The sequence below is a fragment of the Haliotis rubra genome, unplaced genomic scaffold (genome assembly GCF_003918875.1).
Source record: "Haliotis rubra isolate DU_JTF1 unplaced genomic scaffold, ASM391887v1 Scf233, whole genome shotgun sequence".
NCBI classification, from domain to species: Eukaryota; Metazoa; Mollusca; class Gastropoda; order Lepetellida; family Haliotidae; genus Haliotis; species Haliotis rubra.
The window spans coordinates 287,297-302,471 of NW_025766370.1; the positions used below are offsets into that span (position 1 = coordinate 287,297).

The 15,175-nt window shown below is 39.7% G+C and overlaps 1 protein-coding gene across 2 annotated transcripts in view; it reads left to right on the plus strand.

The window, feature by feature from the left end:
• The window catches only part of LOC124278213 (UPF0415 protein C7orf25 homolog), a 235,119-nt gene that overhangs the window by 179,862 nt on the left and 40,082 nt on the right, over positions 1-15,175 (plus strand). Inside the window, exons 4-5 of one of the 2 annotated variants that reach the window (XM_046713943.1) lie at positions 7,818-8,171; positions 8,496-9,115. In XM_046713943.1, the coding sequence (XP_046569899.1) occupies positions 7,818-8,171; positions 8,496-9,112 (971 nt within the window). In that variant the 3' untranslated portion in view covers positions 9,113-9,115. Of the gene's footprint in view, positions 1-7,817; positions 9,116-15,175 lie in introns of both variants that reach the window. The other variant, XM_046713942.1, reaches the window with a different exon arrangement.

A 15,175-nucleotide genomic window follows, 5' to 3' on the forward strand; every position in this document is an offset into this window, starting at 1 on the left:
AGGTAGTTCCCAAAAAGGGCATTGTAACACCGTGAGAAAATCCGTTCTTGTTTCCTTTCCAGAATTAATTCACACATTAGAGCTGTCAATAAGTCAAGATTCCAAACACTAACCTGAAGATATGTTCACGCAGACCTTTCCATTTTGTTTCTTCTTTCTGCTAATGGACAGCCTCCATCTTGGATTTCCCTTTTCGTAACTAACATAGATTCAAATCACCACATTTGTTATTTTTCATTATTGACAGGAAATAGATATGAAAAAATAGAGTAATATTCATTCCAGTATTGACACATGGTTTTTCAAGTTCTCAAATACTCATCAGTAAATTGCAAACACCTTTTTAGATTTCAATCAATGTTGTAATCTGTTCGTGGCAAATATAATTTCTCATTTCAAGAAATACACTTTTTTTTCATTTCTTGTCAACCATGTTGATTTCACAAGAGATTTGATTGATGTTGCTTTGAACTTTGTGAAAAACTTTTAACACCATGCAAAGAATTGACGGCCCCTGCATCTGGGCGACACTTGTAACCTTAAACATCCTCCGCAAACTTGCCCGAGAGTCTTAGGAGTCGGGTAAGGTGCCTGTTTAGGATTTCTCATGATCAGAGATGTTTCATGTTTAAAAAATGGCCTATCCTTGTTCATTTTGTTTGAATATTCCCGTGGGATGACTTAATTTGTTTTTAGTTGTTGACCAACTCCCAAAACACAGCAAATTATGAACTTTCTGTGAAATTTTGAAAAAATCTTGACAGGAAGGAAATTATCTAGTGATTTGTTCCAGTTTAATGTAAATTGAGGAAATTGTTGTTTTGTTCTGGTAATTGCTTTGTAAGGAAACATTAATTGAATTTAGGATTTCTGTTTAAATTTCTAAGAAGAGTTGTGGAACAGGGTGTTCACTTTCTCTGCATATGGGTATCTGTTTTCTGCTGATTGAGAGTCTAGGATCATCTAACACATCTCAATTCTCTATGCGGACTTACTTCCCTTAGATGTGCCAGAATCCTATGATTTTGGTTTTGAACTTGACTGTTTTTTGACAGTTTGATTTGACTGTTTTTGAATGGGTTCATTGGCACAATATATTTACCCATGGGATTTGGGGAAAGAGTTGTTTCTGAGTAACCGTTACCAGTCATAAGAATGAGGGTGTCATTGTGTGAAGCAGTCATAGTGCTAAAGTAGTCGTAACTATAAAACCTTAACTTGGACTTCTGACAATCGTAGGTTGCTTTGTACAGATACACCTGGTGAAATGCTCATAATATCAATCACTGGATTGTCAAGTCCAGATTTGGATTTTACAGGCTTCCATTGACATATTTATCCATAAAGTCTGTCCATATTGTACTGCCCAACTTTTAAAATGCCACTTAAAGTAGTGGTGTTCCAATTAATTGAAATAATCGAAGATTGGTCGCAGTGACAAAACGACCAAGCAATCGATCACATTTTCTCATAATCAAACACAAACGATATTGGAACTACTGTTTTAGTGTTTGAAACACATGACAATGGAACACATCTTAGAAGTTGTCAGAGCCTGAAAACATGTTTAAGTCTTCGAATCCTCACTTCACTCACTGAAAAGTCATGACTGAATATTTCTTGAAGACTCTGGGAAATTTATGTTCATGATATATTAGTCATCACCTTAAAGAGGCAAATTGCATCATAATACATTGGATGTGAAATTCTGCAAATGCAATTTGTGCCATTTCTAAATAAACAACAAACAAAAAAAACAACAGAGAACCACAAATGTTTTTCTTTATACTTATCTGCAATAACAATCTAAACAGGAAAATGTGAAAAATGACGCTAACTAATTTTTTTTATGATTGCTCTTGGTAATGAAATAATCATTCAATTGTGAAATTTCAACGATTCCCAACAATAACTCAAAGCAGTTTCCATCGTAATCCTAAAGATATTAAACACAAACAAACAAAAACAAACAGACACATACTGGTCAGTTTTATTTTAGATGGTAGGCATCATCACCTTCTTGAAACTTATCGACCCATGAAGATCCGGGGTAGAATAGGTCTTCAGCAACCCATGCTTGCCACAAAAGGCGACTATGTTATGCTTGTCATAAGAGGCGACTAACGGGATCGGGTGGTCAGGCTCGCTGACTTGGTTGACACATGTCATCGGTTCCCAATTGCGCAGATCAATGCTCATGCTGTTGATCACTGGATTGTGTGGTCCTGACTCGATTATTTACAGACCGCTGCCATATAGCTGGAATATTGCTGAGTGCGGCGTAAAACTAAACTCCCTCACTCACTCACTCTTGTGACTATCACCTTGAGGTTTCCTGAACACGCCATGATGTAATTCAAATCATCTTCAGGTTGTGTAGTAACAACTTACTCACTCAAATATTAGATACCTTGTTTGTTGGCATATTGTTACACTTTATTTGGTGTTATTGTGCTTGGCTCTATGATTACACCTTTAATCCACTCAAGAGTGAGTGAGTAAGTTAGGTTTCACGCCGCCTCCATTAGCAACATTCCAGTAATATCACAGCGGAGGACACCAGAAATGGGCTTCACACATTGTGCCCATGTTGTGAATCGAACCTGGGTGTTTGACGTGATGAGCGAACGCTTTAACCACTAGACTACCCCGCTGCCCCCACCACTCGAGACATGTGAGGTGAGGTGAAATTGGGTTTTACGTCGTGCTTGAGAATATTTCGCTCATATGACGACATGCATGCGTGTGTATGTGTATGTGCGGCTGCTTGTACTAGCACAGACTTAGGCTGGTTTTATAGTGCTACCCCACTCAGACACATTATACTGACTCCGAGCTGACCAGTCCTTGTTGTACCCATTAATGCCGAGCGCCAGGCAGGGACCAACAAGTACCATATTTTAACGTCTTTTGGTATGCTGCGGTCGGGGATCGAACCTGCGACCTTCCACTCTCCGGGGCACTACACCACGGAGGCGATCTAGAGACATATAATCTATCATTACTCATATATCTGTGATAACACTCCAAGAGAGTGTCTGTTGCAGTGTTATGTACAGTTATCTCCCCTTGTTAATGGGTGTAGCCTGATAATCACTGACAACGGTTTCTACCCCAAGATTTGTGAAAACATATATTTTTTAGATATAACTACTTCCTTACATTTCAGAGCTTCTGACCCTTTCATCGTTTACAAGCATGATATAAATCATTTGGTTTGTTAATTACATCTGCGATGTCTAATAAATCTGTCTAAATATTTGTCAAAGGAAAGAGGACGAATGACAGCAACCATCTTGTCAAGAGTTGATTAGCGTCGGCATAATCTACGTATGTATAAAACCTCCTGAATGAGTCGTCTTATCTCGAGATGAAAGGAATACTGAGATATTTGTTTGATAACACCAAATTGTCATTACACCGTTGATACGCTTTGATGTTGGCGAGGGAAGCTTTTACTTTTATCCGCTGGGATTTGACAACTTCGGGGGACTAATTCATCTCTGTCTTGCCCCTGTTCAAGAAGTCACGGCAGATAGCTGGATCCTTGTGTTATTTGTAGATTTATTGACATTAATGTGACACTTCTGCATGTAGCTCATAGTTTTAATATTCAGAAAACATGTCCTGGAGGTAGTGATTTTAGATTCTAGTTAAGATTTTGGTTTGTTTTTTAAGAGTGAGTGAGTTTAGTTTTACGCCGCTTTTAGCAATATTCCCGCTATATCACGGCGGGGACACCAGAAATGGGCTTCACATATTGTACCCATGTGGGGAATCGAACCCGGGTCTTCGGCGTGACGAATGAACGCTTTAGCCACTACGCTACCCCACTGCCCCTTGTTTTTTAAGACTATAGATAAGTGAGTGAGTATCGTCTTTTAGCAATATTCCAGCAGTATCACGGTAGGGGACACCAGAAATGGGCTTCACAAAATGTACCCATGTGGGGAATCAAACTTGGGTATTTGGGCTGACGAGCGAAGATTGTTGACAATAGTGAAGTGTCAGTTGTCATGTTTCATGGTACCAATTAGTTATGGGGTGGAGGGGTGGCCTAGTGGTTGAAGGGTTCGCTTGTCATGCTGGAGATGCAGGTTCCATTTCCCACTTGGATAAAATGGGTGAAATTCCTGGTGTCCTGTGCTGGGAAAATGCTGGATTATTACTACAAGCAGCATAAAACTTCACTCGCTCACTCACGCACCCTCCTCCTATCACGGGGGTTGGCTTATGTACGAAACATACCATTTTGATAATATTTGATTCTGAGGCAGTTGTCAGTGGAAACCTTGTGAAACACAATTCCTTGAATCTTTAAAAAGGCTGACAAAGAATTCAGTTGCTGTGTTCAACCAAATGTTGGCCTAAGATTTTGAAATCAATTTGCATTGATTCTAATGAATAATTATTGCCTACGAGGGCGAACATATCGGGGTTCATATTTTTCATACGATGCCCTAGGGCAAAATATCACTTTGTCATGGTGACGTGACGTCATGAACGAGGCTATGACGTCACGTTTTTTCTGTGACGTTGCTTTCTACATGCGGCGACGGCGGGTAGCCAACCTGTGTTTGAAAGTAGATTTGGGTTTATTTTCCTCAATTTGACGACTTCGGTAATAAACAGAAAATATTCGTGCCCATATCATACTATGTTTACAACACTCGTGCCTAAATATCGGTATATCCCTCGCTCTCACTCGGAAAATACCGGCATTTAGGCACTCGTGTTGTACACATAGTATGACATGGGCACTCATATAATATCCTCTATATAATATGATAGATTTAGGGGATAGATATTCTGGTTTTGGGGATGGCTCTATTTCCAATGGTTTTAACAAAAATATTTCTGGGGATCACTCACTCACTCACTCACTCACTCACTCACTCACTCACTCACTCACTCACTCACTCACTCACTCACTCACTCACTCACTCACTCACTCACTCACTCACTCACTCACTCTCACTCACTCCTCCTCCTCACTCACTCACTCACTCACTCACTCACTCACTCACTCACTCACTCACTCACTCACTCACTCACTCACTCACTCACTCACTCACTCACTCACTCACTCACTCACTCACTCACTCACTCCTCCTCACTCACTCACTCACTCACTCACTCACTCACTCACTCACTCACTCACTCACTCACTCACTCACTCACTCACTCACTCTCACTCACTCACTCACTCACTCACTCACTCACTCACTCAGCAATGTGCTGTTACCAACATTCACCGACTCATGCATTACTATCTGAAATATCTCTTTGCGCATCTTAAATGATGCTTACTAACTGACCCAGGTCTACAATTCATACCTGTCAGTTCAACACTGATGTTTAAACTTCGTCAGGATGTGGCATGAATGGCCTGTCTGAACTGTATTTACCAAATGCATCACTATAATTCACCCCGATTACAGCATCAAAGTGTGAATCGCGGGCTGACGGAGAGTAATCACTCGCACATTGACCAATCTGGTAATGGATCCCAGGTAATAAACGAGGTATTGATACACTGGAGGTTTATTTGATTGCTTCGATCTGCTCTCGCCCGGCACGGGACAGTCAGCCCAAATGGTTTCATTGTGTTTACAGGGCTTCAGACATGGCCGGTCTCATTGATCCAATTGCCGAGTAATTGCTAGTTAGGAGAACATGTTTTTTTGTCGCAAATACATGAGGCTAGAATCACACGGTGTTTACCTGGTTAGATAACTTGGGAGACTGCTGCCAAGTTTCTCGTACAGGTTTATTATTCACAGTTGTGAATGTAAGTGAAGAAAAACATTTGCATGATCCTAAGACATCTCCACTAAAAGCGATTCTTAAAGTCCGCTGTGTGTCCGACTGCATCATGGGCATGGTTTTTGAAGCACTAAGTGCTGACAGCAGGTGCTTCCAAAATGCATCGTGCCATGCTGATGTCTGCCATCACAAACACATGCAAAGGCAAATCAATTAAATTTTGAGCACTGAAGCCAGTCAGGAAATATGGTCATGTTCATAACTTAAAAAAAAAAAAAATATGCCACGCTTTTTCTGCCATATTTATTGTCTTTATTCGCCATATTTATGTCAAAGAGTCCTGATCGCTCAGAAATTGGCAAAGGGAGGTGCCACGCACCAGTCAACTTTAATAGAGCAGAGGAACTTTAAACTTTGTTCAAACATCAGTGTAACTAAAAGATTTTGATAATAGGGGAAATTATATGTTCTGGTAAGACTACAGATTACCGGATACCTTCCGCCATCTTTGAAAGCTTGCTAGTTTACTCAGGGTTAGAGTAAGGTTTGGGGTTAGAGTAAGGTTTAGGGTTAGGGCTAGCGTTAGGGTTAGGGTGACATGACATTAAACAAGATGGCTGGATAGGTATCCAGTATTCTGTAGGTGTACCTATGTTCTTTCTAAACTGTAGTGTTTTCAGTAAGAAATCTGAGAAATGTACACAAGAAACTTTCATGTTACGGCTTCAGTTTGATTACATATAGAGTGGTCAGACTAATGGTTGATTGTGTGTGAGCACAACTGGGGGGCAAGACCACTATCTGTGAATCCTGAATTTCTTCTTGTGATCGTAACACCAGACAAACTAGACTGGAGAGCTGGGATCAACTGCATCTATGAAAATGTGTCCATGTTACTGGAGACTTATTTTATCGGTCGGACGCAGTGACTTGTTTGGTTATAATCATGACTCTATGGTATCGCTCGACTGCTGAAGTGGCTGCTGAACCGTGTAACTTGCTCAGTTAACGAGAAACTAAGTCTTAGGACCCCTCTTTCCTGGCTGGGGGGTGGTGGGGTAGCCCAGTGGACAAAGTGTTCGCCTGTCACACCAAAGACCCGGATTCCATAGTGTTACAATGTGTGAAGTCAATTTCTGGTGTCCTTGGCCATTATATTGCTGGAATATTGGTAAAAGCTCACTACTCTTACCCTCCTGAGTGTGTCATTATTCCTGGATAGTACGGATAGAGGATTACTTAATGTGTGCATCACTCATCATGTAGAAGTTAGCGAGTGAGTGAGTGAATTTGGTTGAAGATCGTTTTGAGACAGTATTCAAGTAATATCACAGTTTCACAGCCTAATGTGGGAGAAAAGACTTAAAAGATGCAGGGGGGCGGTGGGGTAGCCTAGTGGTTAAAGCGTCCGCTCTTCCCGTCGAAGACCCGGGTTCGAATCCCCACATGGGCACAATGTGTGAAGCCTATTTCTGGTGTCCTCCGCCGTGATATTGATGGAATATTGCTAAAAGCGGCATAAACTCATACTCACTCACTCATTAAAACATGCAGGCCCCAGATGTTTACCACTCTGGCGATACCCACTAACAAGGCTGTGATGATAACAAACTTTAAAATCTTATCATGGTGATGCAGGATTTATAGGTTTCTGGCAAACCCTGGGATGATTATGAGCGCAGTAAATAGTGGCACTTTTGACAACTGGGCACCCTAGGGCTGATGTGCTATGATGTAACTGTGTAAAGCAGCTTTAACCCACATTTCTTACTTGTTCCCAAATTAAATTAATTCTTAGTCCCAGTAATGCTGGCTATAGTATGAAACCTCAGTAACAGGTTCTGTTGTACTGTGGAGTTGTGGAGGTAGTTTACTCCCATGATTAAATCTTATAAAAGTGTGATCAGTCTAGGAATCTCCGTAAATAGTATTGAGACTTATGTTTATTGAAAAAAATGCCAAAAACATACTAGTTAAAATGAGAAGATGCAAAGGTATTTGGCACATTCCACTTGTGAAGTATTTATTGACACCATGATTGTCTCCCACAGGTCAAGGTCAGTTTGGAGAACGTGACCTGCTACGACAAGCAGACGATTATCTGGACAGTGCTGAGAAACACCCTCGTAACTTCACCAATCCCGGAGTCTACTTTGTCTTCTACAACAATGTCACCATCCCCATGTCTGAGGCTCTTCAGGACAAGGGTATACAGGTGCTTGGGCATCGGGTTCCAGTTGATGGAAGTGTCAAGCAGAAGCTGATGCATCTACAAGAGGAGGAGGCGGAAGGTGGACAAAGAGATGAAGAAGAAGAGTTCACTGGACCAGGAACTGGACCTGAAATGGGAAGAGGAGATGCTGAAGAGGTTGATGAAGATTTCAGTTCTAGGATTATGAGTGCCAGTGAGTTTCTTTCAGCTTCTTTCAGTGCTAAACATCCTGAAAAAGGTTCATTACATGCAGACTCCATCGGAAATGAGTCTCGGCAATGTGGAAATGATTGTGAAAGTTTTATTTCTGAATCTGTTGTCACAAGCTCAGGGAATGTGATTAATCGAAAAGAACATGATGTAGAAGGTGGTGTGAGGGAAATGATTGGCGCCAAAGATTCCCTTGTACAGACTGATGGAGATTCTGTTCCAGGAGAACGTCCAGTCGACTCTGCCTTACATGACCACAGTCTTTCAAAACCACTGCTCCAAAACATTGATACCCATTGTCTTTCAGGTTCTTCAAATCAGACACAGATCAGTAGAGAAGAACGTTTGTGCTTTGCTCAGGAAAGACAGGGCAATGTTGGTATCGGTGAACATCTAGAGATAAAACATGGCTTACAGTGCAAGCAATCTGCCCAAGTTCATGATGGCTTAAGAAGCTCAAGAACCGTGAAAGGCCTTGGTAATAATAGAAATAATGCTCCGACTGATCACCCATATGGATCTACTGTGGATGCTACCTCTCACTCTCCAACTGACCCTTCCACCATTCCAGCCTCTGGATTCTTCTCCACTGATGCTCCAGTGGACTCTACCTCATGCACTCCTTCCAAACGTCCAGCGTCCCCCAAGTCTTCCTGTAGCCCGAACTACACGTTGTTGATGTCGGAGTTGCTTGGGGTTCTCCCAGTTCTCCCTGCGGGCATCCAGGACAGGAGCGCACACATCATCAACAGCATTTTCAAGGTGAATCTGGACATCACCACTCTTATCACGCTTGTGTCTGCTGTCACCCATGGCAACTGTAACTATGTGTTCACTGAGAACATCCTCACGATGCAGGCAGTGGAAGAGAGGGATGCTAGGTCTGTTNGAAGCCGGTGCTACCTGGTCTGTTGGAGTTTATGAAAGGTAAGCTTCCTGTTCTTATTCTTTCTTATAATCTGTTGCCATGCCAACAAACCCAGCTGGAGATATAAACCAGTGCTTCCTGGGCTGTTAAGAGTTTATGAAAGGTAAGCTTCCTTTTCTTATTCTTTCTTATAATCTGTTGCCATGCCAACAAACCCAGCTGGAGATATTAACCAGTGCTTCCTGGTCTGTTAAGAGTTTAAGAAAGGTAAGCTTCCTTTTCTTATTCTTTCTTATGATGCCAACAACCCTGATAGAGAAAGAAACCAGAGCTCCCAGGCATGTTGGAGATTATGAACTGTGAGCTTTCTTCTCTCGTTCTCTCCTGTAATCTGTTGCCATGCCAACAAACCCAGCTAGGGTGCTCCAAGGCCTGTTTATGAAAAGTGATGTTTTTCCCTTGTTCTTTCTCATAATCTGTTGCCATGCCAACAAACCCTGGAGATGATAGAAATCAGTGCACAAACTGACAGGTAGTTTTGGAAAGGTAAAATTCTGCTTTCTATTTCCACCCCAAACCATGAAATTGCATAGAAAAGTATACAGTTTATTCATCTTTTCTGACCTGTTGAAAATACAGGTGGTTTATTGATACTTTTACTGCGAAGGACCGTGGTGTTAGCCTTGTAGGTAAAGTGTTCACTCATTGTATTGAAACACTGAGTTTGATTCCAACATGGAGGAAACTATTCAGCATATTTATGGTATTTTTTATCTTGTACAAGTAGGAAAAAGGATATGTGATAAGGATAATTGATCAGAAACATGAAATGTGTTCCATCACAGTCCAACTTTGTTTTATTCATGCCATTTAATGACAAATCTGATAATTTTTCTCAAATTGAAAAACATTCCACTATTTTAATAAATGTTGATGCATTCGTCTTCTCTGAGAGATCTGATATTTTGATACCCATAGCTTATGTAGCATTACAATAATCTAAGAATTGTTTTTAATAATGTCATGTTGATTGAGCTGAATCTTATAGGTTATAATTTATGTTGTGCGAATAATATATATCGCAGAACTGCTTTGCCAATTACCAATGTTTATTTTAAAGGTTTGCTGTATTAATAAAGCATCGGAAGGTTTGAGGCCCACCAGAAATCGGTAATAATGGGTTCAGATGTTAGTTTCACTGCCATCTATGACTAGATAAGCCAAATTTTGAGGAACAAAACAAAAAGCAGTCTGTAGAATGGGGTCACCTTATCTAAGGGTTACACTTTCATCAAACTCATTTTCTGGTGGTAAAAAAACGACATGTTGCTTCATGTGAACAAACAAGAATAAATGACTTTTGTCAGTGAAGACATCAAATTTGCAATTAAAAATCACTAGACAACAACAAAGTTCAAATCTGATCTGAAAACTCATCTCTTTCTACAAGCCTTTAAATAACTCTCACTCGTGTACAGCGCCACAGAAGACCTTATAGATGGATTTTCGGAGCTATGTAAATTAATTATTATTATACACAAAGAACTTATTTAAGTATCCCTTTATATTTGCAACACGTACAACTTCTCGTGGTGACAACGATGGAAAAACATGTATTTTTCTGACCCATATGATCTTTTGACTCATAAAAAACGACAAAATGATTGGAATGCATGTTGATTTTATGATGATAACTTTTAAAAACCCCAAATAACACTGATTTTCATACAAAACCATGTCTGTACAAGTATGGCCCTGGAATGTTTAATGTTGAATTTATTGGTGAATGTGAACATTCAAAATACTATTTTGTGTGTCTGACACAATTCAAGGTCAATACCGAGTGTAACCTCCATGTGACTGTATGACAGCCAGCACTTTCCTCCTCATACCCCCTGTCAGCCTCCTGATCCTCTGAAGGGGCAGTCTACGCCATTCCTCGTGTAAAGCAGCTTCCGATTGGGCCAGGTCCTGTACAGGAGGATCCTTTTGTTGCACACGATGACTAATCATGTCCCAGATATGTTCCAAAGGGTAAAAATCAAGGCTCATTTAATCGTGAGATACGTCAGGGGGTTCTTACTAAGTTCTTTGTGTATATTATCATTTTTTTTTTTTTTATAGTTTCTGATGCAGTGAGTGGAAAAATTATTTTTCAAGATTTGTCAGCAACATGCCCACTTGTGTGGGTTTCACCTTAAGGCCAGACCAGTTTTATTTCTTGTTTTTTTTGTTTTGGTCCTCAGCAAACCTAAAGGCAGGAGGGAAAAAACAGAAAATAAAAAATCACCAGTCAAAGTAATATTCCTTTTAAATATTAAAAGTATTTTATTTTTGGCAATTTATGAAGTGTATATGGGGCCTAAAACATTCAAAACAATTTTTTTGTAAGGTTACATTTTTGGACAATAAAAACATGAGGATTTTATATTTTGAGTGGGGAAAATTAATTAATTTTTTTTTTTGAAAAAATACGACAGGCACATCCGTAAAACAAGAAATAAAATTGATCTGGCCTAATGTTAAGCTGGTACCTGCATCACTTCAGGCTCTGGCCCCTAATGAAATGACATAGTATAATTTAACTGGAATGAAGTTCAAAGAGCGGTTAAAGCCAACTCACTTCCTCGCCCACGCACTGTAAGGTATAAAGAACATTACATTGTGACCATGCTGTCCTCCACATGAAACAGGCAACATTAATTAGCCAATCAATATGATCAATAGACACACTTACTTGATTGCTGGATGTTCAAGTACAGGACTTCATCATGCTCGTAGAGCTTCTGTGTCTAGCTGCTATTTTCAATCACAGCCAGATATGATAATATTTTCATTGAGATTAAGGTTCTGTCAGTGTTATAAAGTAATTTATTTTCAAAATCGTTGACTGACTTATTTATACAAATTTGTTGACATAAATTTGATGTTTATTTAACATAAATGGACACCTGGCACATAAATTTCAACAATTTGAATGGTGAGTGAGTTAAGATTTAAAGTCACATCGGCAATATTTCAGCCATGTCGTGACTCACAATTTGAATAAAATCATACAGAATCTTAAGATACCTGCCTTATAAATTAATTTTGGGCGGTGGGGTAGCCTAGTGGGTAAAGTGTTGGCTCGTCACGCCGAAGACCCGGGTTCAAATCCCCACATGGGTACAATGTGTGAAGCCCATTTCTGGTGTCCCCAGCCGTGATGTTGCTGGAATATTGCTAAAATCGGCGTAAATCCAAACTCGGTCAGTATAAATTAATTTAGTTTCAAACCTTAAAACATCCTTCATGACGTACTGTGGTTGAATGGGTGGCAGGATTTGCTGAACTCCTGCATGTATCAAGAGCTTCAGTCCATATTAGACAAGACCTTTCTCTAAATATACCATTCTTCACCAAAACCTGTGAAGATCCAGGTTAGAATTGGTCTTCAGCAACCCATGCTTGATGTAAACGGCGACTAACGGGATCGGGTGGTCAGGCTCGCTGACTTGGTTGACACATGTCAACGTATCCCAATTACATTGATTGATGCTCTTGCTGTTTGATCACTGGGTTGTTTGGTCTAGACTCGATTAATTACAGACCACTGCCATACGGCTGGAATGTTGCTAAGTGTGGCATTAAACAACAAACCAACCAACCTTTCTTTACCAAGCAGTAAATGGGTGCCCGGAAGGATGAGCTGGTCATGTAACTTTTAACCTTCTATCACCTGACAAGGCTGCTTGGGTTGTCTACTTCGCAGGGAGTTGAGAATGAAGTGCACATTGATCAATGGCCAGGGATATGCCTCTTGTTATGATTATTCCAATTTTAACTTTCCAATTTTTGCTTTTACAATAGTTAACAAAAGTCACTAGTGTTAATTGTTGAACGTTTGGAATATTTTGTGTTTCGACTTGTTCCATGATTCTGATAAATAAAAGTTTTCCTTGAAAAGTAATTAGTAATAAAATAGAGTTGATCTTTAATTAGAAATTGGAATGATGCCAGTTACACTTCGATGATGAATGACTTTCATCTTTTGTTTTTGCACCGGAAAAAATCAATCAATCATTTTGTGTTTCTTTGAAGTTGTTCATTAAGTGTTAGTTTTATTTGTTCCCCTTTCATAAATATTTTTTTTAAGATGGATGAGTTTAATCTGATACATAGATGTTTTAAATAACGTTTTTCTCCAAATGATTTTTTATCTTCTGATGCTAGTATTTATTTGATGTGCCATTAGAATCCTTTAGATTGATACTGGTGATATTAAAATCTCAGCTTCACCCCTCTAGAAATTTGAATTTTTAACACAATTTTAGTTTTGGTTTGGATTTGTTTGGAGTTGGATTGCTGTTGTATCCTTTGTAGGAAGTAACCACATAGGTATTGAGCTCTAAAATATATCAGTGGGTTAGTCTAGTGGTTCAGGTGTTCACTCATCGCCTGGACGTTCAGGGTTTGATTCTCCAAAATGAAATGATGTGTGAATCTCATGGCTGGTGTCCCCAGCATGCAATTATTGAATTATTGCTAAAAGTGATGTAAAACCGAAATCACCTACTGAAGAAATGTGGGACTTTATAGCCTGTATATTTACTTTGTTATGTTGGGCAGTAAGGGAGCCAAGTGGTTAATGCCCTTGCTTGTCATGCTGAAGACCAGGGTTCGATTCCCCACATGGATACAATGTATGAAATCAATTTCTGTCGTCACTCACTCACTCACTCACTCACTCACTCACTCACTCTCACTCACTCACTCACTCACTCACTCACTCACTCACTCACTCACTCACTCACTCACTCACTCACTCACTCAGCAATGTGCTGTTACCAACATTCACCGACTCATGCATTACTATCTGGAATATCTCTTTGCGCATCTTAAATGATGCTTACTAACTGACCCAGGTCTACAGTTCTACCTGTCAGTTCAACACTTAGGAGATAAACGTATTGTGTTTGGAAATTAGATGAATGTTAGACCGAATTGATAGTCTCTAAAATTCATTTGAAGCCGAATGCGTAGTGTGAGGTTTCAAATGATTAATTTAGAGACTATCAATTCGGTCTAACATTCATCTAATTTCCAAATACAGTATGTTTATCTCCATTCTACCATAACCGATTTAACATCGAACTTCCTCGTCCTGCGGAAGACACTGCGTAATCCGGCATGGGATGAGAGGCGAATTGAACTCGTCTGTGAAGGGAGTGGTAGGTTCCGTTCATATTTTTTTAACATTGCAACATAAAAACTATTCTGTCCAAAGAAAACAAACTACTGTTTATTCAATGCAATAATGTTACACTCCACACGACCGAAACCAGCCTATTGTTTTGTCTGCCGTGTTACTGTACACCCCCTGGCCACACTATAATGGAATCGTCTGACCTACTTATTTTCTTGGAAGTAGACAGTTACGCAACAGTTTGAAATGGTGGATGAGCGGGGAAGGTCGTAGAGAGCGGAATTCTCATGGTTCAATTTTTGACATTTTGAACGATGCAACGGGACATGATGGAGTATGAGTGGCAAATTTTATGATTCGCCTGACCGTTATCTTGCGAATTTCCCATTCTAAACGGAAACAAATATACCATTTACCAGGTAGGTAAATGTTTATGAACGTTTTGCCGCACAAATAGGGATAGGTAGGGATGTATTTTTAGAAGGTTTTCTGATTTATATGTTAGATATTGTTTGTTTATGTGTGGGGCTGTGTATTGTAATTGAGTTTGAATATTTTTATAATAGAAGGTAATAATTATGATAGTGAGGTTCCCTAATAATTGTGGAGGAGAAATCGTATAATTGTATTTTACGAGTTTTAATAAATGTTTCATCAGCATTTCCATCTCGTCTGTTGTGTTGATATTAGTCATGTTGATACAGTCTGATTTTATGGATTGACCAATCAAATTCGAGCATTTCACGTAGCCATGGTAGAATGATGATTAAACTTCGTCTAACTTTGTTTAAACTTCAGCACTAACCAGTCCACTTTCACCCACTCATCAACATTACACCATTCACACACTAACCACCCCACCCCACCCACACACACACGAACACACACTCAACAATGATGTAATATCCTCCATAAGAATCAACACATGTCTAAT